At 42.5% G+C, this 25,463-nt stretch overlaps 1 protein-coding gene across 3 annotated transcripts in view; it reads right to left on the bottom strand.

Moving 5' to 3' along the window:
• ADNP2 (ADNP homeobox 2) overlaps window positions 1-23,638 on the bottom strand; it is a 31,005-nt gene extending 7,367 nt beyond the window's left edge. Inside the window, exons 1-2 of one of the 3 annotated variants that reach the window (XM_031003763.3) lie at window positions 23,427-23,638; window positions 15,274-15,394 (exon numbers count right to left, since the gene is read on the bottom strand). In XM_031003763.3, the coding sequence (XP_030859623.1) occupies window positions 15,274-15,381 (108 nt within the window). In that variant the 5' untranslated portion in view covers window positions 15,382-15,394; window positions 23,427-23,638. Of the gene's footprint in view, window positions 1-572; window positions 761-15,273; window positions 15,395-22,834; window positions 23,362-23,426 lie in introns of those variants that run through there. The other 2 variants (XM_055368688.2, XM_063699332.1) reach the window with 2 other exon arrangements.
• Window positions 23,639-25,463: the final 1,825 nt, after the last annotated feature.

The following is a 25,463-nucleotide window of genomic DNA, read 5'->3' as shown; positions in this document are numbered from 1 at the left end:
GATCACTTGAGGCCAGGAGGTCGAGACCGGCCTGGCCAACATGGCGAAACTCCATCTCTACCAAAAAATACAAAAATTAGCTGGGCATGGTGGCACATGCCTGTACTCCAAGCTACTCAGGAGGCTGAGGCAGGAGAATCGCTTGAACCCGGGAGGTGGAGGTTGCAGTGAGCTGCACTCAAGCCTGGGAGACAGAGCAGGACACCATTGAAAAAGAAAAGAAGAAAGAAAGAGAGAGAGAGACAGAAAGAGGGAGAGGGGAGGGGAGAGAAGAGAGGGGAGGAGAGAGGAGAGAGAGGAGAGAGTGAGAGAGAGAAAAAAGAGAAAGAGAGAAAAAAGGAAGAGAAAGAGAAAGAGAAAAGAGAGGAAGGAAAAAGAATGAACCTGATGAGATTACTTGGTACCTAAGAAATCTACAGGGGAAAAGAGAAATGAAAGTATAGTCATCCCTCGGTATCCATAGGGGACTGGTTCCAGAACCACCTGGAGGCACCAAATCCAAGACTGCTCAAGTCTCTTATGTTAAATCGTGCAGTTACTTGCATGTAACCTATGCACATCTTCCTACTTACCTTGTTTAGAGAACAATGACAAGAAAACAAGTCTGTACATGTTCAGTACAGATGCAACCATGGATTTTCTCTCCCAAATATTTTCAACAGACAGTTGGTTTAATCAACAGATGCAGAACCCCTGGATACAGAGGACAGACTATAAAGCTCTCAGCAAGTTTTGACGGAGTACCCTTTAAGTATGAAATCTGAGGAAAAGGTTGAAATAATCCAAGTCAAAATTACAGATTCATAAGAAATTCATAAGAGGAGACCTCCCAACAAATAACTATCTACATCCTTTATATGTATGCAAAGCCTAAACGTAAGGATTCTAAAACCCATGTAGCTTCATGAGTACATATAAAGAAACAAAAAAGTACTTCAAAGTAAAAGAATCTTCATCTGGGTTGGTTCCAAGTCTTTGCTATTGTGAATAGTGCTGCAATAAACATACGTGTGCATGTATCTTCATAGTAGCATGATTTATAACTCGTCATTTACATTAGGTATTTCTCCTAATGCCATCCCTCCCCCTGCCTCCCACCCCATGACAGGCCCGAGTGTGTGATGTTCCCCGCCCTCTGTCCAATGTTCTCACTGTTCAATTCCCATCTGTGAGTGAGAACATGCAGTGTTTGGTTTTCTGTCCTTGCAACAGTTTGCTCAGAATGATGGTTTCCAGCTTCATCCATGTCCCTGCAAAGGACATGAACTCATCCTCTTTTATGGCTGCATAGTATTGGTACATGTATACGTATGCAACAAACCTGCACGTTGTGCACATGTACCCTAGAACTTAAAGTATAATTAAAAAAAAAAAAAAAGAATCTTCATCTTGAACACCGTCTTTCCAAACTATACCTTACCGCTATTGTTCAATCCATTTGTCTTAGGGAATGAAAGAAAAGTGTATTTTTTTCTTACGCTTTAAATATCTTTCAAAGCAGTTAAACAAAGATCTAGAACGTATAGAGGGTTTTTTCTCAGATGGAATCAATCATTTTTCACTCAAAAAGTTACACTTGCTAGAGTGAGAAAATTATGCAAAAGACCTATAGTGTAGACAAGGGTGTCAGGAAAACCTCACAATCAGCTGAAAGAGGCAGTAGTGTGAGAAACACACTGCGTATTGGAAACTCTCAGGGGCAGGTGAACATGGAGAGAAGAGGAGCACGCAGGTCCCAGAAAGGGGTCCAGAGGCCAGAAATGCATGAGCCGAGACCTCCCACAGGAGCAGCATCCTCAGAGCAGGGGTTCAACGGCTGAGTTCCAAAGCCTGCTGGCAGCAGGTGGGGAAGGGAGGAAAGGTAGAAGGAAGGCCTCCACCTTACATGCAGGTAAAATGGCCCAAGACAAAATAATTACAAGCTCCACAGAACAGTAATCTACCTCATCCTTTTGTAGTCATCACTAATTCAACCCTCAAATATTTCCTTTTGGACTCTGGGAACCCAACCATGAATAAGACAGATGGGATCCCAACCTCACAGAGTTTCACAATTGAGAAACACAGATATTTTGTAAAAATTTTTTTCACAAGAAACTACTGTCTTTCATGGGTGGTAGATGCTATGAATAATGACTGTGAAGTGGTAAAGGAGTATAAAGCAGAGAGCTCCAACTGTGTCTGCCTGACCTGACGTGGGCGGGGGGGGGGGGGGGGGGGCTGGGGTGGTTAACATGACAGGGAGGGAACAGGAGAGAGAGAAACAACAAGGCCTGGGGCAGAATCCTGATTAAGTGCAGGGCAGCAGGGGGTTTTAAATAAAACTGTATCAAAAAGTGAAAATCAGACACTAAGTGAGAAGGTGTACAAGAAAAACATTTTCCATTTCTCTCTAAAATTTTAAAGTCCATGTGGCCCAAGATTACTTTTCTTTTCTCTGAGTTGAAAGAAGTAAAAATCTACTCCTGTTTTGCTCTCAGCTACTTCCCAAAGTGTGTAGAAAGTGTAGTCATACAAAACACTTGCTTTACCTGTGCAGCATAGCTCACTTATTTAAAAGTGCAAACTGTATTAAGAAGTGAGCATAAAGACGTATCAAGTCCATAATCGCGTGGTATGGACAGTCCTGTGAGGTAACAGTGCATTCAGAATTAGCTCACGAAGCCAACTTCAGAACCTACAGAAAAGTGTAAGTACAAATGCTCAAAGACAAATGAGACAAATGCTCAAAGAATGGGCCCATCCTCACAGGCCCTTTAGGGGAGGGGTCATGACAAAAGCACCAGGAGCACCTGGATGTTGTAACATTTGAGCATCAGAAAGACAAATGGCTGTAGAGACCCAAACACACGAAGTCACAGGAGATCCACAGAAGTGCTCAAGAAAGTCAGAAAAAAAGGCATTTCACGAATCACCATTGGGAAAGGTTAACTAACTACTCACTTTGAAAAGTCACAACTCAAAGGAAAGGATAAAACTATCCTGCCTTTCCCAGAGGCACTATATTTCAGAGAAAACAAACAGTCCCAACTGCTGAGTAAAACAAGAGTTTACAGAAGAATGTCTGCTAACAATCTACATGTGACAGAATCAGAAACACCTCATTCACAGCAAGCCCCCCAGTAAAACTACCATCTAGGACCAGGATCATCAACAGGTGTTAAATGCATTGCATTCCAGTCCACAGAAAGAACGTAATGCACACAAAGACCAGACTGCCATCTATTGCATTGAAGCAACAAAATATGACTGGGGTCCCTGAAGTGACACAAGAAGCATAGAACATCATATATATTCTAGCCCAAAATGTTTAACTTGAATCAACTGGGCCTTTCAGTAGAACTTCTCGTTTAAAAGAAGCTCAGGGGACAGGGGACTAAGCTGAAACGCTACAAGAAAGTACCAGACACATCTGGAAGGAGGGGCATCTCTGCAGGACAAGAGGCTGGTCTGGCCAACAGTCAGGGAAAGCACTGCAAACCCAACCACTAGACGTAACAGGGTCCACAACAAATCCTGGCTTACATAAACCGAGTGTAAAAAATGTTCTGGGGGTCGGGTGTGGTGGCTCACACTTGTAATCCCAGCACTTTGGGAGGCTGAGGTGGCTGGATCATCTGAGGTCTGGAGTTTGAGACGAGCCTGGCCACATGGTGAAACCCCGTCTCTACTAAAAATACAAAAACTAGCTGGGCGTGGTGGCGGGTGCTCGTAATCCCAGCTACGTGGGAGGCTGAGGCAGGAGAATTGCTTGAACCAGGGAGGCAGAGCTTGCAGTGAGCCGAGATCTCACCACTGCACTCCAGCCTGGGAGACAGAGCGAGACCCCATCTCAAAAAAAAAAGTTCTGGGTAAAACTGAAGAAATCTGAGTATGGACTGCATATTAAATAAGGTGAATACGTAATACACGACAAGACAGAACAGAGAAAAGTGAAAAAGCAAGTGGTAAAATAGCTAATCAATACAATCTCATGGTAAGAACAATAAACACACAGAAACAGCTAACAATACGATGTTAATGGTGGCAACTTCTGAATGACAGAAATGTGGCATTTTAAATTTCATTTTCTAATTAGAAACGGTTACCTGCATTTTTAAACATTCATAGATTACAGTATTATTTCTATAACAGTGATTACTTTAAAAAAAAAGCTACAGAAAAATAGTTAATACAATTACCTTTAACTCTACGCTAGTATGTAGCTTACCAAGTCAATTCAGAACTAACAAGAAAAAGACAAGTTATTACAAATATTTCTTTATTTTTATTTATTTATTTCTTTTTTTGAGACGGAGTCTTGCTCTGTCGCTCAGGCTGGAGTGCAGTGGTGCAATCTTGGCTCACTGCCGCCTCCACCTCCCATGTTCAACCAATTCTCCTGCCTAAGCCTCCCGACTAGCTGGGACTACAGGCACATGCCACCACGTCGGGCTAATTTTTGTATTTTTAGTAGAGACGGGGTTTCACCATGTTGGCCAGGCTGGTCTCGATCTCCTGACCTCGTGATCCACCCACCTTGGCCTCCCAAAGTGCTGGGGTTACAGGTATGAGCCACCACACCTGGCCAAGTTATTACAAAGATTTCTACTGAAAATTAGGTTATTTTCAGAACTATCTTAAAAGATAAAGTATACAACACACAGGTCCTTTATTCTGATTCCAACAAAGAGCAAACATATCTGAAACAAACAGAAATAAGCATAAACACTAGGAAACACAAAGGAACTGTCACTACATCTTCAAAACCAGCACACACAAGAATCTAAGCCCAATTAAAAGATGCTGCTAGAGCAGCAGAAATGAATAAAGGCTGGAATTAACAAGAGCCGCACAGTAATTATGAAATCATTATCACCTGATAGAAAGCAAGAATTCACTATTTCAAAACAGACAAAAGAAGTAAGCTACTATTAAAAAGGGGCATCCTGCCATATTGACCTTGTGATAAATTTGCACAGGGTCTCCTGAAGACTTTTTCTGAGCACTGAGGCTCTCATGTGTGAGAAAACCAGTGGGACTTTTCCACTGGCTCACCAGTGGGAACTAGTGAAAGGAGAAGGTAAAACAACTGTCAAAATGCCAGAGTCCACCGGGAGAGGGGAATGACCCCTTAATACAGTGACATGAGTCAAGCCTTCACAGCAAGGTCTGTCTCCACAGTCCCAGGCTCTCCAGACCCACTCTAGCAATGCTTAAAAATTCCAAGTGTCTTAAACATGTTCTAGAACAAAGCCCAAATATATTTAAAGGAAACAACAAACTCTAGCACCCATAAACACAATGTCCAGTGTGTAGTCAAAAACTGCCAGTCAAAAAACAAAAAACAAAAACTGCCAGTCATACAAAGCAGCAGAAAAATATGACCCCAAACCAGGAGAACAACAAATTACAGAAAACATGAATGCAACGAGAGAAATGAAAGAAAGTGAAAGATGGATGGTAAATTGCACTTCCATGAATGAAAAATGCACTAACATGAAAAATATACTGCATGGGATTAAGAGCAGACTAGATGCTGCCGAAGAAAAGACTGGTAAATCTGAAGATAAAGCAAGAGAAATACACAAAATGAAAGAGGGGATGGTTAAAAAAAAAAAAACAACTGAAAAAACCCCAACAACGGCATCAATGAGCTATGGGACAGTATCAAGGAGCCTAATATACAGGAGTCCCCCCTTATCTGCAAAGGACATGTTCCAAGACCCCAGTGGATGCTGACACTGTGGACAGTGCCAAACGCTACATATACTACGTTTTTTCCTATACAGACATACCTACAATAAAATACAACTTATAAATTAGATTTGGTACAGGAAGTTGGTACACGAAGATATTAACAACAATAATAAACTAGAACAATTGTAACAATATACAGTAATAAAAGTTATGTGAATGTGGTCTCTCAAAGTATCTTACATCCTGTGCTCACCCTTCTTGTGGTGACGTGCGATGACACGATGCCTGTGTGGCGCCTCACGTGACAAGATGAAGACGACTCAGAATGCCATGGAACTTAAAACATATGAATTCTTTATTTCTGGAATTTTCCATATAATATTTTCAAACCATGGTTGACTGTGGAAAGCAAAACTGAGGATACGGGGGAACTACTGTATGTGTAATTGAGTATCAGGGACAAAGGGGTGAGGGGAAGAAAAACTAGTTGAAGAAATGATGCCACAAAATTTTCCAAATCTGATGAAAACTATAAACCCACAAAATCAAGAAGCTCACCAGACTCTAAGCAAAAGAAACACAAAGAAAACCAAACCAAGGCACATTACAGTCAAAGTATTAAAAATACAGAGAGGAACAAAAATGACAGAAAACATATTGTTGGGAAAAATGCCAGCCAGAAGACAAGAGTGAAATCTTTAAAATATAAAAAGGGAAAAAAAATAGCATTCCACACCTAGCAAAAGTCTCTTCCTTCCTAAAGGACAACTTTTTTTTAGAGAGAAAGTATAGTGAGTTAATTAAGCACATCAGCACTACAAAATATGAAGTCCTTCAGGAGGCAGAGGAAATGACTCGAGATGGAAATACACATCTACGTAAAGGGATGAAGAGTATCATCAATGACATGTAGATCAATATAATTTTTTTTCTTTTTTACAGTTTAAAATAAAAGTAACAACATATTGTAAGATTTCTAACATGTGGAAGAAAAAATGTATAACAACAACAGAACAAAGGCTGGAAGAAGAAATTAAAGCATACTACTCTAAGGTTCTTATACTATAGAAGAAGTAGTAGTATATTAAGAAAGTCAGAGAAAGATGTATAGCTAATAAGCCACTAATAGAGATAAAATGGAATAAAAATATTCAATCCAAAAGAGAGCAGAAAAAGAGTGAAAAATAAAGAACAGATGAGACAAGTAAAAAAACAAACACCGAGATGGGAGATTTAAAACCAACCATATCAATAATCGCATTAAATAAAAAGGACTGGCAAACTTCTTCTGTAAAGGAGAGGTTAATAAACAGTTTAGGCTTTGCTGCCTGTAGAGTCTCTCATACAACTACTCAATCCTGCCATACCATGCACAAAAGCAGCCTTGGACAATATATTAAACTAATGGGAATAGCTATTTCAATAAACTTCTTTTAATTAAAAAATTTTTTTTTGAGACAGGGTCTCACTTTGTCACCCAAGCTGGAGTGCAGTGGTGTAATCACGGCTCATTGCAGCCTTGAACTCCTGGGCTCAAGGGATCCTCCCACCTCAGCCTCCCGAGTACCTGACACTACCAGCACACACCACCACACCTGGCTTTTTTTTTTGAGACAGAGTCTTGCTCTGTCGCCCAGGCTGGAGTGCAGTGGCACATTCTAGGCTCACTGCAAGCTCCACCTCCCAGGTTCACGCCATTCTCCTGCCTCAGCCTCCTGAGTAGCTGGGACTACAGGCGCCCGCCACCAAGCCTGGCTAATTTTTTGTATTTTTAGTAGAGATGGGGTTGCACCATGTTAGCCAGAATGGTCTCGATCTCCTGACCTCGTGATCCGCCCACCTCGGCCTCCCAAAGTGCTGGGATTACAGGAGTGAGCCACCGCCCCCGGCCTATTTATTATTTTAAAGACAGAGTCTTGCTATGTTGTCCCGGCTGGTCTAAAACTCCTGGCCTCAAGCAATCCTCCCACTTCAGCCTCCCAAAGTGCTGGGATTACCATTGCACCTGGCGCCAATAAACTGTATTTACAAAAACAGCAAGCCCAACTTGACCCATGGGCTATAGTTTGCCAACCCCTGGGTCCAGATACTCAAAAGGCATAGGCTAACAGGTTGGGTAACAAAGCAAGACCAATTACATGCTGCCTATTAAAACTTTAAATATAAAGTCGTTATGGATTAAATGTTTAAAAATAGAAAAATATATGCCATGTATGATACTCTGAAATATACATTTGGTCTTCATCCCTATTTCCTGACATACAACTCCTAAAACCCTTGGAATCTCCCAAGTCAGATTAACTTGTAGTTGGGCCTATATATTATGAAATTTTTGAAAATTCAAGCAATATAAAAGTTTTTATAGAAAAATTAGAAAATAGACACAGAAACAAGAAAATAAGACTCACGCATAAACCATTACCCTGAAATATCTAGAATTAAGAGTTATGTTAATTTTTGTCTTTTTGTGTGCTAATGAGATGACTGGTGGTTGGCAGCCCCTAGGGAGCTTCAGGATGGGGGCTTATCACCAAGGCAAGTTTAGAGGGTGGGGGACTTTCAGCTAACTTCCAGGGAAGGGAGCAGGGCTGAAGGTTAAGATGATTTAATCAATCATGCCTGCATAAGGAAGCCACCACAAAAACCCAACAGGATTGGGTTTGGTGGTCTTCTGGATAGATGGACTCATGGAGGTTCCTGGAGGGTTGAGTACCCGCGGAGGGCCTGGAAGCTCTAGTCCCTTCCCCTATACCTTGCCCTATGTATCTCTTTCACTGTGATTCTTTATAACATCCTTTCTTTGTCATAAACCAGTAAATATAAGTAAGTATTTCCTTGAGTTTGGTAAGCCACTCTGACAAAGTAATCAAATCCAAGGAGGGAGCTGTGGGAGCACCAGTTTATAGCCAGTCAGTCAGAAACACAGGTAAAACAACCTGGGGCTAGAGCTGCCATAAAGAATGATTCATTCCATCTCACGAAAAATGAGACAGAGAGAGAGACAGATTACTAGGAACAACTGTATGTGAACAAACAAAATTAACTTGATGAAATGGACAAATTCCTAGAAAGACACTAATTACCTAAAACTGATTCATACTCATGAAGAAATAGAAAAATTTCAAATTTCTGTAACAAGAGACTGAATTCATCAAAAACTTCCTAACAAAGAAGAGTACAGGTACAGGTGGCTTCACTGGTGAATCCTAAAAAATACTTAAAAGGCTGAGCGTGCTGGCTCATGCCTGTAATCCCAGCTTTTTGGGACGCCGAAGTGGGTAAATCATTTGAGGTCAGGAGTCCGAGACCAGCCTGGCCAACATGGTGAAACCCCACCTCTACTAAAATACAAAAATTAGCTGGGCATGGTGATGCACGCCTGTAATCCCAGCTACTCGGGAGGCTGAGGCAGGAGAATTGCTTGAACCTGGGAGGCGGAGGTTGCAGTGAGCTGAGATCATGCCACTGCACTCCAGCCTGGGCGACAGAGCGAGACTCTGTCTCCAAAAAAAGAAAAAAAAAATTAAAGTAAGAACTAACATCAATTTTTCTCAAACTCGCCACAAAAAAATAGAAGAGGAGGGGCCAGGCGCGGTGGCTCAGGCCTGTAATCCCAGCACTTTGGGAGGCCAAGGCGGGCAGATCACCTGAGGTCGGGAGTTCAAGACCAGCCTGACCAACAAGGAAAAACCCGTCTCTACTAAAAATAGAAAAATTAGCTGGGTGTGGTGGCGCATGCCTGAATCTCAGCTACTCGGGAGGCTGAGGCAGGATAATCGCTTGGCCTGTGAGGCGGAGGTTGCGGTGAACCGAGATTGTGCCACTGCACTCCAGCCTGGGCAATAAGAACGCAACTCCCTCTCAAAAAACAAAAAACAAAAAAAAAAGAGGAGGGAACAACTTCTAACTCATTCTTGAAGCCAGCATTTCCCTGATACGAGGGCCAAATAAAAACATTACAAGAAAATTAAAAACCAATATTCCTTATGAACACAGATGAAAAATCCTTAACAACATACTAGCAAACCAAATTCAACAGTGTATTAAAACAATTATACACCACGACCAAGTGAGTGCATTCCATCCCAAGAATGCAAGGGGGCTTCAACATAAGAAAATATATCAATGTAATTCACCACATTAGTAGAATGAAGCACGGGGGGAAAAAAATCACATGGTTATCACAATTGGCACAAAGAAGGGATCTGATAAAATCCAACACCTTTTCATGATTAAAAAAAAAAAATCACTCAGAAAACTAGGAATTGAAGGGACTCTCCTCAACAAGATAAAGGGCATTTCTGAGAAACCCATTAACATCATATTCAATGGTAAAAGACCAAAAACTCTCCTCCTAATATCAGGAACAAGACAAGGACCCCCACCTTTCATTGCTGCCACAAGATATTATACTGGACGTTCTAAACAGAACAATGAGGCAAAAAATAAAAGGCATTGTAACTGAAAAATAGAAGTAAAGCCTTATTTGCAGAATGCATGATTCTACATATAGAAAATCCCAAAGAATCTACAAGAAACTACCAGAGCTAATGACAAATTCAGCAAAGCTGCATGATTCAAGATCAATACACAAAAATCAGTTGTTTCTATACATCTGCACTGAAAAATCTGAACAGGAAATTATGAACACAATTCCACTTATAACAAAATACCTATGAGTTTATTGTATGAATTTAACCAAAGAAGTGAAAGACTTACACAATGAAACTACAAAGCACTGTCGAAAGAAATTAAAGGCCTAAAGAAACAGAGTATGTTCACAAATAGGAAGACAATGTTGTTAAGATGTCAATAATCCCCAAAGTAATGTCAAACACAATCCTTATCAAAGTTCTAACAGTCTTCTTTGCAGAAATGGAAAAGTCTATCCTCATATTCATATGAAATTACAAGGGGCCCCAAAAAGCCAGAACAATACTGAAATAAAGAATACAGTTGGAAGACTCACACTTCCCAATTTCAAAACTTACTATAAAACTTACCATTTGTTTAAATCAAAACAGTATAGGTGCCGGGCACAGTGGCTCACATCTGTAATCCCAGCACTTCGGGAGGCTGAGGTGGGTGGATCATTTGAGGTTGGAAGTTCAAGATCAGCCTGGCCAACATCACAAAACCCCGTCTCTACTAAAAATACAAAAATTAGCCAGACATGGTGGTAGGCACCTGTAATCTCAGCTACTCGAGAGGCTGAGGCAAGAGAATCACTTCTTGAACCCAGGAGGCAGAGGTTGCAGCGAGCCAAGATCATGTCACTGCACTCCAACCTGGGTGACAGAGCAAGACTCAGTCTCAAAAAAAAAACAGTATAGGATTGTTATAAGGATAGACATATAGATCAATGGAATAGAACTGAGAGTACAGAAATAAACCCATATATCCAGGACCAACTGATTTTCAATAAGGGTGCCAAGTCCATTCAATAGGGAACAAACAGTCTCTAGAAGAAACGGTGCTGAAACAACTGAATTTCTATCTACATGTAAGAGAATGAAACTGGACTCCTACTTATACAATATATAACAATTAACTCAAAATAGATCAGCGACTTAACATGAGAACTACAACCATAAAACTCTTAGGAAAAACATAGGAGAAAATTTTCATGACCTTGGACTTGGCAATGGATTCTTAGATATGAAATAAAAAACACCAACAACAAAAGAAAAAATAGATAAATTGGACTTCATCAAAATTAACAACTTTTGTGCAACACGATGTTATCAAGAAAGTAAAGACAACCTGTAGAAGAAAATATATGCAAATCACATATTTGATAACGGTTTAATACCCAGAATAATGAAATTACTGTATTTCAACAACATAAAGACAAACCCAATTAAAAAACAGGCAAAGAACCTGCCAACAGGCATTTTTCCAAAGAAGATATACAAACGGCTTATAAGCACGTGAAAAGATGCTGAAACTCATTTGTCTACGGAAATGCAAATCAAAACCACCATGAGATTCCACTTTACACTATTAGGATGGCAAGTGAGGGAGGGAGAAAGGAAAAGGAAGAGGGACAGAGGGAAGGAAGCAGACAGGGAGAAAGGAAGGGAAGGGAGGAAGGAGAAAAAAGTAAGTGTTGGTAATGATGTGAACAGATTTAATTCTTGTACACTTCTGGTAGGAATGTAAAATGGTGCACTTTCACTGTGAAAAGTTTGGCAGTTCTTTGAAAAAGTAAACAGAATAACTATATGACCCAAAAATTCCACTCCTAGGTATATACACCCAAAATAACTGAAAACAGTGACTCAAACAAATACTTGTGCACCAATGTTCATTGTAGCATTATTCACAAGAGCCAAAAGGTGAAATCAATCCAAGTGTCCACCAACAGATCGAGACCATCCTGGCCAACATGGTGAAACCCCATCTCTACTAAAAATACAAAAATTAGCTGGACTTGGTGGTACGCGCCTGTAATCCCAGCTACTCATGAGGCGGAGGCAGGAGAATCACTTGAACCAGGGAGTCGGAGGTTGCAGTGAGCCAGAGATCGCACCACTGAACTCCAGCCTGGCGACAGAGTGACTCCATCTCAAAAAAAAAATAAATGAATAAAAGAAAATACCAGTCATGGGCCAGGTGTAGTGGCTCACACATATAATCCCAGCACTCTGGGAGGCCAAGGTAAGTGGATCACTTGAGCCCAGGAGTTCAAGACCAGCCTGAGCAACATGGTGAAACCTCGACTCAATAAAAAATACAAAAAAAAATTACCCAGGTGTGGTGGTATGCACCTATAGTGCCAGCTACTCAGAAAGCTGAGTTGGGAGGATCATCTGAGCCCAGGAAATTAAGGCTGCAGGGAGCCGTGATTGTACCACTGCACACCAGCCTGGGTAAAAGAGCGAGACCCTGTCTCAAAAAAAAAAAAAAAGAAGAGAATATACCAGTCAGGGCCAGCTCCATGGGCATGCAACTAGCACAGCTGCACAAAGCCTGTGCTCAAGGGATTTAATGCTCAGTGGTAACCATCGTGAATTCTTAACAATCTATCTTTGAATTTGTGTTTTATATTATAAAAGTGAACTCTGATGGGACATGGAGCATATGCCAAGGGCTTGGAGCCTCAGCTCACACATGGTCTGCCTCCTTTACCCTTTCCAGGGCCAGGTCTGATACTGCTCTCTGCCTTGCCCTCACCCCAAAGCCCACTTGGCCTCAGCCTTCCTCCTAGTCCCCAACCCTATAACCACTCTCTCACTCACATCTTCCACCTGGGACCGTACCAAGTTGTCAAGAGGTCCACATTCCACTGTAGTCCCAAGTTGGGGACTGGCACAGATTGGGGGTTGGGGGGGAGGTGGTTGAATACACTTGCTGTGGCATCTCAGTGTGCAGCAAGTTGGCAACCATCCCTGTCCTGCACTGGCAGCACCAAGGTATGTTTGGCAGGCAACTTGACAAAGGTCCCTAGCCCATCCCAGATCCAATGTTAATTTCTGATCAGATGTTAATTTTTAGAAAAAACAACTCCTAAAGAGTTTCTATGTGTAGCAGGGTTTAGATATAGTTTAGAAAATATTAGATTCGTGGAAGAGTCTACCTTTCCTAGGGCTTACTTTTCTCAGCCAGGCTATTGACAAGAACCGCCTCCTATTGGAGGTGTTAACTTTTGCTAAGATTGAAGTCACATGTGCTGTGTAAATCTTACAAGAAGGCAGAGCGACATACCACTCTGAAATCTGAAATACAGAGCAAGGCAGCAGTGAGGACGATGGACAGGTAGTTCCCTTGGTTCTTTCTCTCTACAGGGTTGGTTCTCCAGTCAGCTTGGATTTTTTTTTTTTTTTTGAGACGGAGTCTGTCACTCTGTCACCCAGGCTGGAGGGCAGTGGCGCCATCTCAGCTCACTGCAAGCTCCGCCTCCTGGGTACATGCCATTCTCCTGCCTAAGCCCCCCAAGAGGCTTCCAATAAATCTCCTTTTGTGTAAATTGGTCAGATTGGTTTCTGCTGCTTGAAAACAAAGAACTCTAATTGCTGTGGTGGATTAAGAATAAATGCACTTCACATGGAAAAAGGTTCTTACTATGCAGTTCAGTGAAAAAGAAACAACAGTTGGTACAGTATCTTATACAATTTGATTATATCCTTTTAAGAAAAAAATGTGAATATATCCCGTTTTTAAAAATCTATAGATATATAACAACATTAATTCTGGATATTTCAGGGTAATGGTTTACGCGTGAGTCTTACTGTCTTGTTTCTGTGTCTGTTTTCTAATTTTTCTACAAAAAACTTCTGTATTACTTGAATTTTCAAAAATTTCATTATAGGCCCAATTACAAATAAAATTTTCTCCCCAAAATAGTTTTACTAATTCAACAGTTAATCTAATTAACAGTTTAAGCCATTCAAATCTCTTAATTTTCCCTTGTGAAGTACCATATCTCTGCATCAGTAAAGTCTTGGGAAAAAAAAGTAAACAGTCATGAAGAAATTCAGAAGAGTAAACACATTCTCAGGCTAAGGAAGCAAAAGTTCATGAGCAATGTTCAGTTCCAGTCAAGTCAAAAACAAAGGACTCTAGGATGAGAAACTTTCGTTGTTACTGACATGTTACTTAAAAATAAAACAAATTTCCTAACAGAATTCCACCTTAAAAGATTGAATTGACCTCAAAAGGAGACTAAAGAGACATGACAACCAAATACATACCTGATCCTAGACTACATTTATTAATGAAGGGGAATGCAAGGCTATAAATGATTAGACGAGACAAAAATGTCATTACCAATGACTACAAGGATATATAAGAACTTTTTTTTTTTTTTTTTTGAGACAGAGTCTCACTCACTCTGTCACCCAGGCTGGAGTGCAGTGGTGCTATCTCGGCTCACTGCAACTTCTGCCACCCAGGTTCAAGCAATTCTTGTGTCTCAGCCTCCTGAGTAGCTGCAACTGCAGGCGCCCGCCACCACACCCAGCTAATTTTTGTATTTTCAGTAGAGACAGGGTTTCACCATGTTGTTGGCCAGGCTGGTCTCGAACTCCTGACCTCAAGTGATCCATCCACCTCAGCCTCCCAAAGTGCTGAGATTACAGACGTGAGCCACCATGCCCGGCCAGGATATACAACAACTTTTATTTAACATTGTTTAAAACTATATATGCCAACTATGTATTCTCAATGTTATAAGGACAGACAAAATTTTAGGAAAACTTTTCTGAGATCACATATACAACTACACAAATCAGGATTTAAAAAAACCCTATCATTTCATTTATGCATGCCCATTTGTTGATTGCTCTAACAATACTGGGAAATTAAGTTAGTTTTCTTTTGCTAAAATAACAAATCACATTTCCCTCAAACATCAAAAACAATTTTTTAATAACTAATGACTAGAAAAATCCCCTCCTTAAAGTAGCTTAAAAACCTGAACAGCTTAAATAGCTCACTTTATGTCATAAAGACATAAATAAGTACTAATGAGGCTTTCACACAGCCATCTGAAGTATAACAGCAATTTCCATTTTGAGGAATCTTACCCACTCTTCAAAAACCCGAGTTCAAATCTCACCTCCAGATTCCAGTTGGCTACTTATGTCCTCTTACCTTCAGTAACTCCTTGCAGCTGTCAAGCCCAATATCCACAAGAATACCTTTCACCTTTTTTCGCACCTTTCTGATGTTGTCAAGATTTTCCACAGGAATTTGAAACATTTTTGAAATTTTCCTTAAAAGGAAAGAAAACAAAACTGTAATAAGTACATGTATATAATACACAAAAATACATTTTTTGACAGGGTTGGTAAAACACTAGGAATAGAGTATAATTTTCAACAAATTGTTGCAGAACGAGTGAACATTCATATGCAAATGAATGAGGTTGACCTCTTCCTTACACCATATACAAAAATTAACTCAAAAGTGGATCACACACCTATATGTAAGACCTAAAACTATAAAACTCTTACAAGAAAACGTAAGCATAAACATTGATGACCTTAGATTCGGCAAGGAATTCCTAGATAGGACACCAAAAAGCATCAGTAATGAAAGAAAAAATAGGTATGGACTTTACCAAAATTAAAAATGCTTATGCTTCAAAGGACACCATCAAAAAAGCAAAAAACCCACAAAACGGGAGAAAATATTTGCAAACCATTATTCCTTTCTAATAAGGAACTTATATGCAGAATACAGATAACTCTTGTATCTCAATAATTAAAACACAGATAACCCAGTTTACAAATGGGCAAAGGATCACAGACACTTCTCCAAAGAAAAATGTCCACTAAGGTACATGAAAAGATGCTCAGGCAGGGAACAGTGGCTCATGCCTGTAATTCCAGCAGCTCAGGAGGCTGAGGTACGCAGATCAGGCAGACTGTTTGAGCTCAGGAATTGAAGACCAGCCAGGGCAACATGGTGAAACCCTGCCTCTATAAAAAATACAAAAATTAGCTGGGCATCCTGGTGCGCACCTGTAGTCCCAGCTATCCAGGAGGCTGAGGTGAGGGGATCACCCGAGCCCAGGAGGTCAAGGCTGCAGTGAGTCTGATCACGCCACTATATTCCAGCCTGAGCAACAGAGTGAGACCCTGTCTTAAAACAAACAAAAAAAAAAATGCTCAACATCATTAGCCATTTGGAGAAATGCAAATCAAAACCACAAAGAGATACTGTGCCCACCAGGATATCTATAAAGAAAAAAAAAGGAAACGTGTTGGCAAGGACGTGGAGAAATTGGAACTCTCATACATTCCTAATAGTAATGTAAACCAGTGCAGCCAGTCTTCATGTGTGCCTGAAAACAGTCTGGCTGTCCCACAAAAGATTAAAAATATAGGTAACATATGAACCAGCAATTCCACTCAAGAGAAAAGCATACATCCACCCAAAAACTTATATAAGGATGTTCATGACAACACTATTCAGTCACCAAAATGTGTAAACAAACCAAATGCCCCTGCATTGGGGCATTTGATAAATAAACTGATGACTGGATAAATAAAATATGACATATCCATACAATAGATTATTTGGCCATAAAAGAAATGAAATACATACATGCTACAATATGGACAAACTTTGGAAATATGCTAAGTAAAAGAAGCCAGACACAAGGACCACATATTGTATGATTCTATTTATGTGAAGTGTCCAGAACAGGCAAATCCATAGAAAACACAACAGTGGGCCGAGTGCAGTGGCTCACACCTGTAATCCCAGCACTTTGGGAGGCCAAGGTGGGTGGATCACCTGAGGTCAGGAGTTCAAGACCAGCCTGGCCAACATGGTGAAGCCCCGTCTCTACTAAAAATACAAAAAATTAGCTGGGCGCCTGTAATCTCGGCTACTCGGGAGGCTGAGGCGGGAGAATCGCCTGACCCTGGGAGACAGAGGTTGCAGTGAGCCGAGGTCGTGCCACTGCACTCCACCCTGACCAGTAAGAGCAAAACTCCATCCCCAGAAAAAAAAAGCACAGCAGTGGCTGCCAGGGCTGGGAGAACTGGGAAGTGATGGAAGCAGGACTTCTTCGTTCTGAACTCAACTGTGGTGATGTACATGCAATGTGAATGAGCCCATAGCCATTCACTGTACACTTCAAATTGGTGAATTGTATGGTACATAAATTATATCTCAAGCTGTTTAAAACAATATCTAAAAAGGCATAAAATTAAAATAAACCCTGTAGTACTTGACCAGACTAGGGGTTACTGAAGTGAACTCATTGTTTTCAACACACAGATAGAAGAATAGAGATAGTTTGAGAGTGTGTGTCCACATACACACATACATTCATAGCTCTGCCCACTGAGAGTGCCTGGATGCAGTTATACACCCCAGTAGCAGTGGGCACAACTAAGGCTCAAACCTGAATTCCTAAATACCGCTTTCCTTTAAAAAGAACCCTAGGAAAAATGGCTGGAGCATGGTAAAGACAAGATGAGCCTAGAACATCCTGTGCCAAAATATAAAGCAGTTGCTCAATGAGGCATGTCAACAGAACACAAAAGTAACCAGCTTCAAAGGGCTCCCATAGGCCAGATACGAGACAATGTGGGCATATATCAAGTAACAGATACAACCTGTGGCAAAGTGAATTTTCCAAACACACAATACCTTCCAACCCACATGCTCTTACAATACGGCCCTAACACTCCTCCCAAAAGTGGCAGCATCTATGCCCCCTCCTGACCTTTGGGCAGAACTTTGTGGCTGCCTTGACCAATCAAGTATGGAGGAAATAATGCCATGAGAACTCCAAGACTAGATCATAAAAATGCCACCTACCTCTCTCGGGATGATCGTGCTCAGAATCTAGATACCACATGTGTAGAAAGTGCCAACTAGCCCACAGAGACACCAGGAAGAGGTGTTCCACATCAACTACCAGCATGGGAGCGAAGATGCCTCTTGAGGATTCCAGCCCTAGCTGTCAAGTCACCCCCTGCCTTTAAGTCTTCCCAGATGAGGCCCCAGACACTGTGCACCAGAAACAAACCATCTCCCTTCCCTGTCTGAATAGAACTGACGCAGAGAACTGATGCACTTCTGACATAAAATGTCTTACTCCAGTAAGTTTGGGGTGGTTTGGTATACAGTGATAATCTATATAGTTATATAGACTATAACCCGCTCGAATGTAGTGATTTCCTGATTTTGATGGTTTTGTTATGGATATGTAGGAGAATGTTCTTGTTTGTAGTATTTAGGGTAATGTGGCAACTTTTTTGGCAACTTATTCTCAAGTGATTCAGGGAAAAAAGTTATTTGTACTATACTTGTAACTTTCCTAAAAATCTGCCAACTATTCCAAAATTTAAATGTGTAGGCTATAAAAGCTAAAATATATATCAGTCAAACTCAAGTGGCAAATATTTGGTTATTCAACTTCATTAATAATAAAGAAATGCCATTTAAAATGTCAAATTTTTATTATCAAAACAGTAACTATTAAGATTACTAACATCTGGTGGTAGTAAAAGTAGAAAAATTTTAATTTTTATGCTTTTACAGGGTAATGTGGCAATACCTCTCAAGATCTTTTTTTTCTTTTTTTTTTTTTTTGAGACAGGGTCTTGCTCTTTCACCCAGGCTGGAGTATAGCGGCTTGATTACAGCTCACTGCAGCCTCAACCTCCCAGCCTCAAGCAATCCTCCTGCCTCAACCTCATGAGTAGCTTGGACTACCGATGTATGCCACCACACCTGGCTAACTTTTTTTTATTTTTTGGTAGAGACGGGGTCTCCCTATGTTACCCAGGCTGGTCTTGAACTCCTGAGCTCAAGCAATCCTCCCCGTCAGCCTCTCAAAGTACGGGGATTACAGGCATGAACCACCATGCCCAGCTCTCTCATGATTTTTAAGGACAATTTCTGAGTAAGCAATTCTACTTCTACATTCCTCTCTTGTATCCCCCACCCAAGGACAGGCTTAGTGATCCCTCCTAGGACTTAGCACCATAGCCACATACCACTCCACTGCACTCGACTCACCATGTTGCAATTATCTACTTATATATCCACTTCTCCTATTGGGCTGAACTACTCCAGGGCAGAAATCATGTTATATTTGCTTGAGAGGGTCCCATCACAGAGCACAGTACGTAGCAAATGTTCATTAAATGAACAAAAGATATAAAATAAAACAGGATAAGAACCGTAAGATATGCAGAAAGTGCTAGGAGGTTCTAAAGAGGACATGGCTATGGAAAGCTGGTGCCCAAGACATACAAGGTGAATAAATTAGCATCAAAAAATTGAGGTAAAGGAGGAAAAGTCTGAATTTATTCGGCAAAAGTAAAACCAAAAAGGTGGACTGGAATCAAACTGGGAAAGGAGTGGGAGGCAGAAAGGGTTAACATATAATAGGGAGAAATTTTTGGTGGGTAACAAGCAAACACCAAGTTTTTGAGAAGCTGTTTTGAAGCGGATAAATTTCTTTTCGAAGTTATCTATGTGAAAAATGTATCCTGGTCTCAGCAAAGGGAGAGATTTAAGGATCATTAGCATTGTAGAACTGGGAGGATAAAAATTTAAAAATTTTCTTTATAAAATTTTAAGTTTAAAAATTTTCTTTAATAAAATGCACTGATTTGGGTTCTAGCCTTCAAAAGCTTACACTCCCACACAAGAGCTGCCATAACCTCATTATGCATTTCTAAACACTAAGCTCAAGGTCACTTTCTGGCCCAGTCCAGCTTCTTTGGTCAGAGCAAAACTCAACGAAAATTTTGTTAGCTGCTTTCCACGGACTCTATCAGACTTGATTTCATTTCCTCCTTAAAGTTCCACTATCCTCTCTATCCTCTGGGGTTCTTCTCCAAAAGCTGGCTGACAAACAGTATTGTCTAAAGTAGGGACCATCATCCATATGTATCTGAAACAGGGAAGCTAAATTTACTGCTTCCAAGAAAATCTCAACTCACACAGCCAGAGCTGATCTTATCACAGAGTTTTGAGAAGCCTGGGATACAAAGACTGGTGGACTTTTAAAAGCAGAGTGATTTGGGATTGGCTGATTCATGTAAGCATGGTTGTACATACATGAACCTCAGAAAGGGGTTACTAAAATGAGGCTCTCAGAGATTGGGCAGGGGTCTGTGGTTACTTGTTCAAGGCTTGGGACTAGGGCCAAGGAGTTGTCACTTTTTTATTTTTTTCCCTTGAATTTGAAAAATAGGAACTTTTTATTCTCAAATGAAAGTGCTTCCATTCCTTCATCGTTATTGTGGCCCTTCTAAACAAAACAAAACACAAGCACACAAATACCTTTCCATTTAAAAAAAGGAGGGGGAAAAGTTCCCCCCCCCTTTTTTTTTTTTTTTTAGCAGTTTCCTAACTGCTTTAGGGAAACCAACAAAGGATAAAAAATAAAATGCAAGTAAATTACAGGTTTCATAACTGTTGCCAACCACTTTGGGGATGGGAAGCTGACTTTTACCCATAATTTATCCATTCTAAGCTACCACAATTTATTCATTCTTAGATCCATTCTTATAGCATAATTTATCAATCCTAAGATAAAATATTCCATATAAAATGCCCAGTGGATGAATTAACTATGAAATAGTTCAATGTTTTCATATTTATAGATCCTCTATAGATACTGTTCTCCATAGATTCTTAGAGCTCAGTAAAATCTGTATTTTCACCATTAGAAAACAGCAGGCTAACCGGGGCGGCCAACTGTTTCCACATCATGCACCAACCTATCAATTTCAATTCAAAATAAATCTCAATTCCTAATGTTTGCGGTAGGCATGGAACTACCATAAAATTCCACTGATATGCACAAGAAAATATTATTTCCCAAAAAGGTACATAAAGGACTTCTCTGGGGATTTTTTAGTATAATGATCTCTTAAGGATATTCTATTATAGAAAAAAAATACATTCTAAAAGAAAATGTTGGCCAGGTGCAACGGCTCACACCTGTAATCCCAGCACTTTGGAAGGCTAAGGCGGGCCAATCACCTGAGGTCAGGAGTTGGAGACCAGCCTGACCAATATGGTGAAACCCTGTCTCTACTAAAAATTACAAAAAAATTGGCCGGGTCCTACTCGGGACGCTGAGGCAGGAGAATCGCTTGAACCCGGGAGGCAGAGGTTGCAGTGAGCCGAGATCACACCACTGCACTCCAGCCTGGGCGACAGGGCAAAACTCCGTCTCAAAAAAAAAAAAAATGTCATTCAGGTAATACAGTAATAAACAATACTTTTTAAGCCACAGAACTTTTTTTTAGTTCCTGTGAAATCGCACAAAACGATGGTCACCAAAAAGGATTCTGGAGTTGTGTGCCCGGGTTTACATCAGCTCCACCATTTATGAGCTGTGTAATCTTCAGGAAATCACTTACTCTCTCCAGGCCTCAGCTGGCTCTTCTGTAAAACAGGGCGAGTATGACCTCAGAGTAGCCATGAGGATAAATGAGTTAATACATGCAAAACAGCACATAAGCACTGAGTTTGCTATTAATTAACTCCAAAAAACTAAATGAAATGTCCCAACTATTGGAATACAGGACTTCTTAAAAAGCAGCTTTAAAAACACAGAATACTTGGATCATACATTCAGCAGATCTGGGTTCAAATCACTGGGAGATACCTGTTTCCACCTATGTAACACATTGCCCTAACAGGTCTAGGATAGCCAGAGGATGAAGGGCAGGGCAGAAACCAAGTTTGCAATATGCTATTGGTGAACTTATGAGGGCAATCATAAATTAACCAACAGCATATTGCAAACTTGGGTTCAAATTAAAAACGTGTCTCCCAAATCCCAGAATCTCTTCAGCTAAAAATCTTAGCATAGCTGTCATCTTCCCCCATAAACAGTGATCAACTCCTTTCAGACATGTCCTAACCCTCACTGTTCCTCCCCTCAACTAGAGGGCCGGTAGGACAACCTCTTGTCTCATCTTCACTCTTGTACTTCCTTTCTTAACACACATCTGTCACTTCATGTTTAAGGACGACGGGCTCAATGCTGTCTTCGCAGTGAAATCCTAACTCCAACCGAAATTTAACCGAAATATTAATACACACTCAAACATGGCCAACTCTCCAAGAACATCTTTAAATAAGTTACACATACATTACGGACTTCCAAACACAGCTGAACATGTACTTTACACAACTCTTTTTACATGTGGTCCTCTCTCCCACTAATGCTCCTCACCCCCACAAATGGTACCCAGACTCCAAACCCCCTCTTTTGATAAAGGCTCTGCGTGGCAGATGCCCACAGTACTCTACAAATTGCTGCCCCACTTGCCAATCTGCATTGTCAGTTACCTGCTTACCAGTTTCTCCTCCCCGACCCCACTCCTCCACAGCCAGTATATTCCTCAAGATCCCAAGAGGCAGTGATTACCCGTGCAAATAAAGTTTTAAGCACTCAGGCAAGTCTTCTGTTCAAATAAACTACTTAAAATATCTAATTATTTCTCATTCTGCATCTGTACAGTATTTAAAAGGGCAGTTAAAATTAACATTCCAAAGCCAACTGTAGTAGAAATTTTGTAAACGGAATCTGTTTCAACGCAACCAGCAACGGCAGATGAAAAGTAATGTTAAAGTCAACATCTGCATATCAATTATTGATATTCGCATCAAAAGCTCAACGATGAAGAAACAGGGCCCCGTTATCAGCTGTTCTTCAAACCTTTCTAGGGAAAAAAAAACCTGGGCAGATTTAGGTGTCACCGTCAGCTCCTGCCCTACATCTGCCGTCACTCAAGGCTCCTCCAGAGAGAAGCTTCCAGGAGAACCCGGTCTCGGGGATGCAGCGGGCGGGGCGTTTCTGGAGTCCTTACAGGGGTCGCCACAGCTCCTCGACCCCTGTCTTCTTCTCCATCCCCGTTCCCTCTCCCTCTACTCCTCGCTCCCTTCACCAGCCCCCCTCTCTCCCTCGGTCCCCGTCCTCGTCTTTCCCCTATTCCTACTCTCCCCTCAGGTCCCCATCTCCTTCTCCGCCCTCCCGGGGCGGCCCCCGCTCCCACGTGACCGGCGGCGGGCGGGGCGGGCCGCGGGCGCGTCGGGGGTCGACGGGCGCCGTTCGGGCCGCGAACCCGCGCCCTGAGAACGTCCCGGGATTCCCGAGGCGGCCACGGGCGCCGCGAGGGCAGGCGGCGGGCGTGGGTGTGGGCTGGGTACCGGCGGGGGCGGGGCTCGGAGGTGGCCAGACTGGGGCGGGGGCCAGGACCGGGGCAGGGGGCGTCGCCGCGCGGGCCCGCGCCGGGCCGGGCCGTACCTACCGCTTGGCGCCCGAGGAGCACCGCGTCTCCGCTGCTGCCTCTCGCAGGGCTGCCGAGTCTTCCGCCGAGCGCAGCCGCGTCCCGTGGGGCCGCCTGCGCCCGCCCGCGCCTCCGCCCCGCGCGGCGGGACCCCCGCCTCAGCGCGCGCCCACCCCCAGCGCGACTGGTCCCCTCCTCCCGCGCAGCCAGAAAGAGAAAATGGCGCTCGATTGGCCTCAGGAAGTGACGTTGGCCCTCATTTGCATGTAGGCGCAGCCAGCCAATGAGAGCAGAGTGTGCTTGGGGGCCCCTGGCACTTCCCACAGGCCCCCCGGGGCCCCTGGCTAAAGCTGGACTGGAGGTTCTGGGATGGCAGTGGAGGGCCCCTGTTGGACCCCCTGACTCCCTTCTGTCCCAGGGAACTGCCCTGCCAGCTCCTTTCCACATCTGTGCAAACTCTCGTGAGAGTTTGAGTGGGCAATGACGTCACTAAAGGGGTGGGGAGAGTGTGTCATCAACCATGTGACTAATCACGTGGACTCACCACAGCTTTGACTTCATTTGCATGGAATGGGGTGGAGCTAGTGGCAGCTCCAGGAGTGGTGACCCCGCCCACATCTCAGAGCCAATGGGAGCCCAACTGTGATAATGCTGCCTTGCCATTGGAAGACAAAACTTTGGCTCCCAGAACTGGGACAAGTGTGCCATGATTGGCATATCCTGGTGAACCGACTAGCTGGGGTCTCCTGACTTCATCATTCCTGTGGGAGAGTGATCACACCTTTTCTTGAGAATTCTGATTTTTAGATCTACTACAAGTTGTGTGGGGAGAGGGTTAATTGCATACATTTGTGTAAACTCTTAACCTAAAAGTTCATTTTTGCACAGGTGTTTATCAATTGTGTAGCAATAATAATTTATTCCTCAAAATTAGTGGAAACATGGCGTAGGGCTTTCAAAATGGCTCTAGGTCTTCGTTCCGTGGAGTCCCCAGGCCTCTGGCGGACGCCCTCGTGCCCCAGAGCACGTGGGAGTAACCACGAGGGCAGCGCAGGCGCCTCCCCCAGTGCCCCTAACCTTAACCCTAATTCTGACCCTGCACCTGAACCTCACCCTAGCACTAACCCTGACTCTGACCCTAACTCCCCTCCAGTGTTCCTTCCCCTGACCCTAACTCAGCCGCGCCCTCAGTGGCTGTTCCAGGCAGTTCCTTCTTGGCGAAGCCCCCTGCAGGACACGTGCCCCTTTCAGCACAAGGCCACGTCTCCTTCCAGAGCGCCGAGCCCCTGCAACCCGCCGCCAGCCTCCAGCCCTGAGGCCCACTCCAGCCGCCGCGGGGCAGAGGCCGTGCCCAGGCTGGGCCTTCCGCCCACAGCCCTCTCCAGAGCCTCCTTGTCACCATCCGCTCGTCCATAATTTCAGCTTTTCCCTCTCAGTGGGAGCCTTCTGCTCAGTTTAGCCCAGTGACTAAACACATAATAGGCACTAAATTAATGTCCATATTCGTTTTAAAACTGTGTTAAATGGTGGGCCGATATGACCTGACCACAATTTGCTTTTTTCCTACATGAATACAAGTCATAATTGAAGTAGAGTTTGCCCTTTATATTTGCTGACAAGTTAAGATTTTGAGTTACAGTGGTAAATGGGTGTGATGTCCCTATATATCTTCCTTGCAAAATTATGGGTGGGATGAAAAGTGTAGTTAAAGCCTGCAGTCTCCCATTGATCCTCTAGTGACCTCTCATTTTATCACATTTCTCAAAACAGCAGTCCCTGTGTCTGTCTCCTCAGCCCCCTGCACGCCTCTCGCCCCCACCCTCACCACTCTGCAGAAACGCCTTGGTCACCAGCGCCCTCCTAATTGCTGAGCCCAAAACAGATTTTAGGCCTCGTCTTTCTGTATCTATCTTCCATTTGTTACTACAGACCAATCCCCCTTTCCTACAGACCTCCGCCAAGAAAGCTGCCCCACCACCACTACTCCCCAGACGGGCTCTTTCATCTCCATATTCACGAACTGTTTCCTCATCTTTGCCTGCATCTCTTCCCGGCCCA

Source organism: Gorilla gorilla, chromosome 17 (genome assembly GCF_029281585.2).
Source record: "Gorilla gorilla gorilla isolate KB3781 chromosome 17, NHGRI_mGorGor1-v2.1_pri, whole genome shotgun sequence".
Taxonomy (NCBI): Eukaryota; Metazoa; Chordata; class Mammalia; order Primates; family Hominidae; genus Gorilla; species Gorilla gorilla.
Note: the sequence above shows the minus strand (reverse complement) of the source record. Positions and strands in the feature narration are given on the sequence as shown.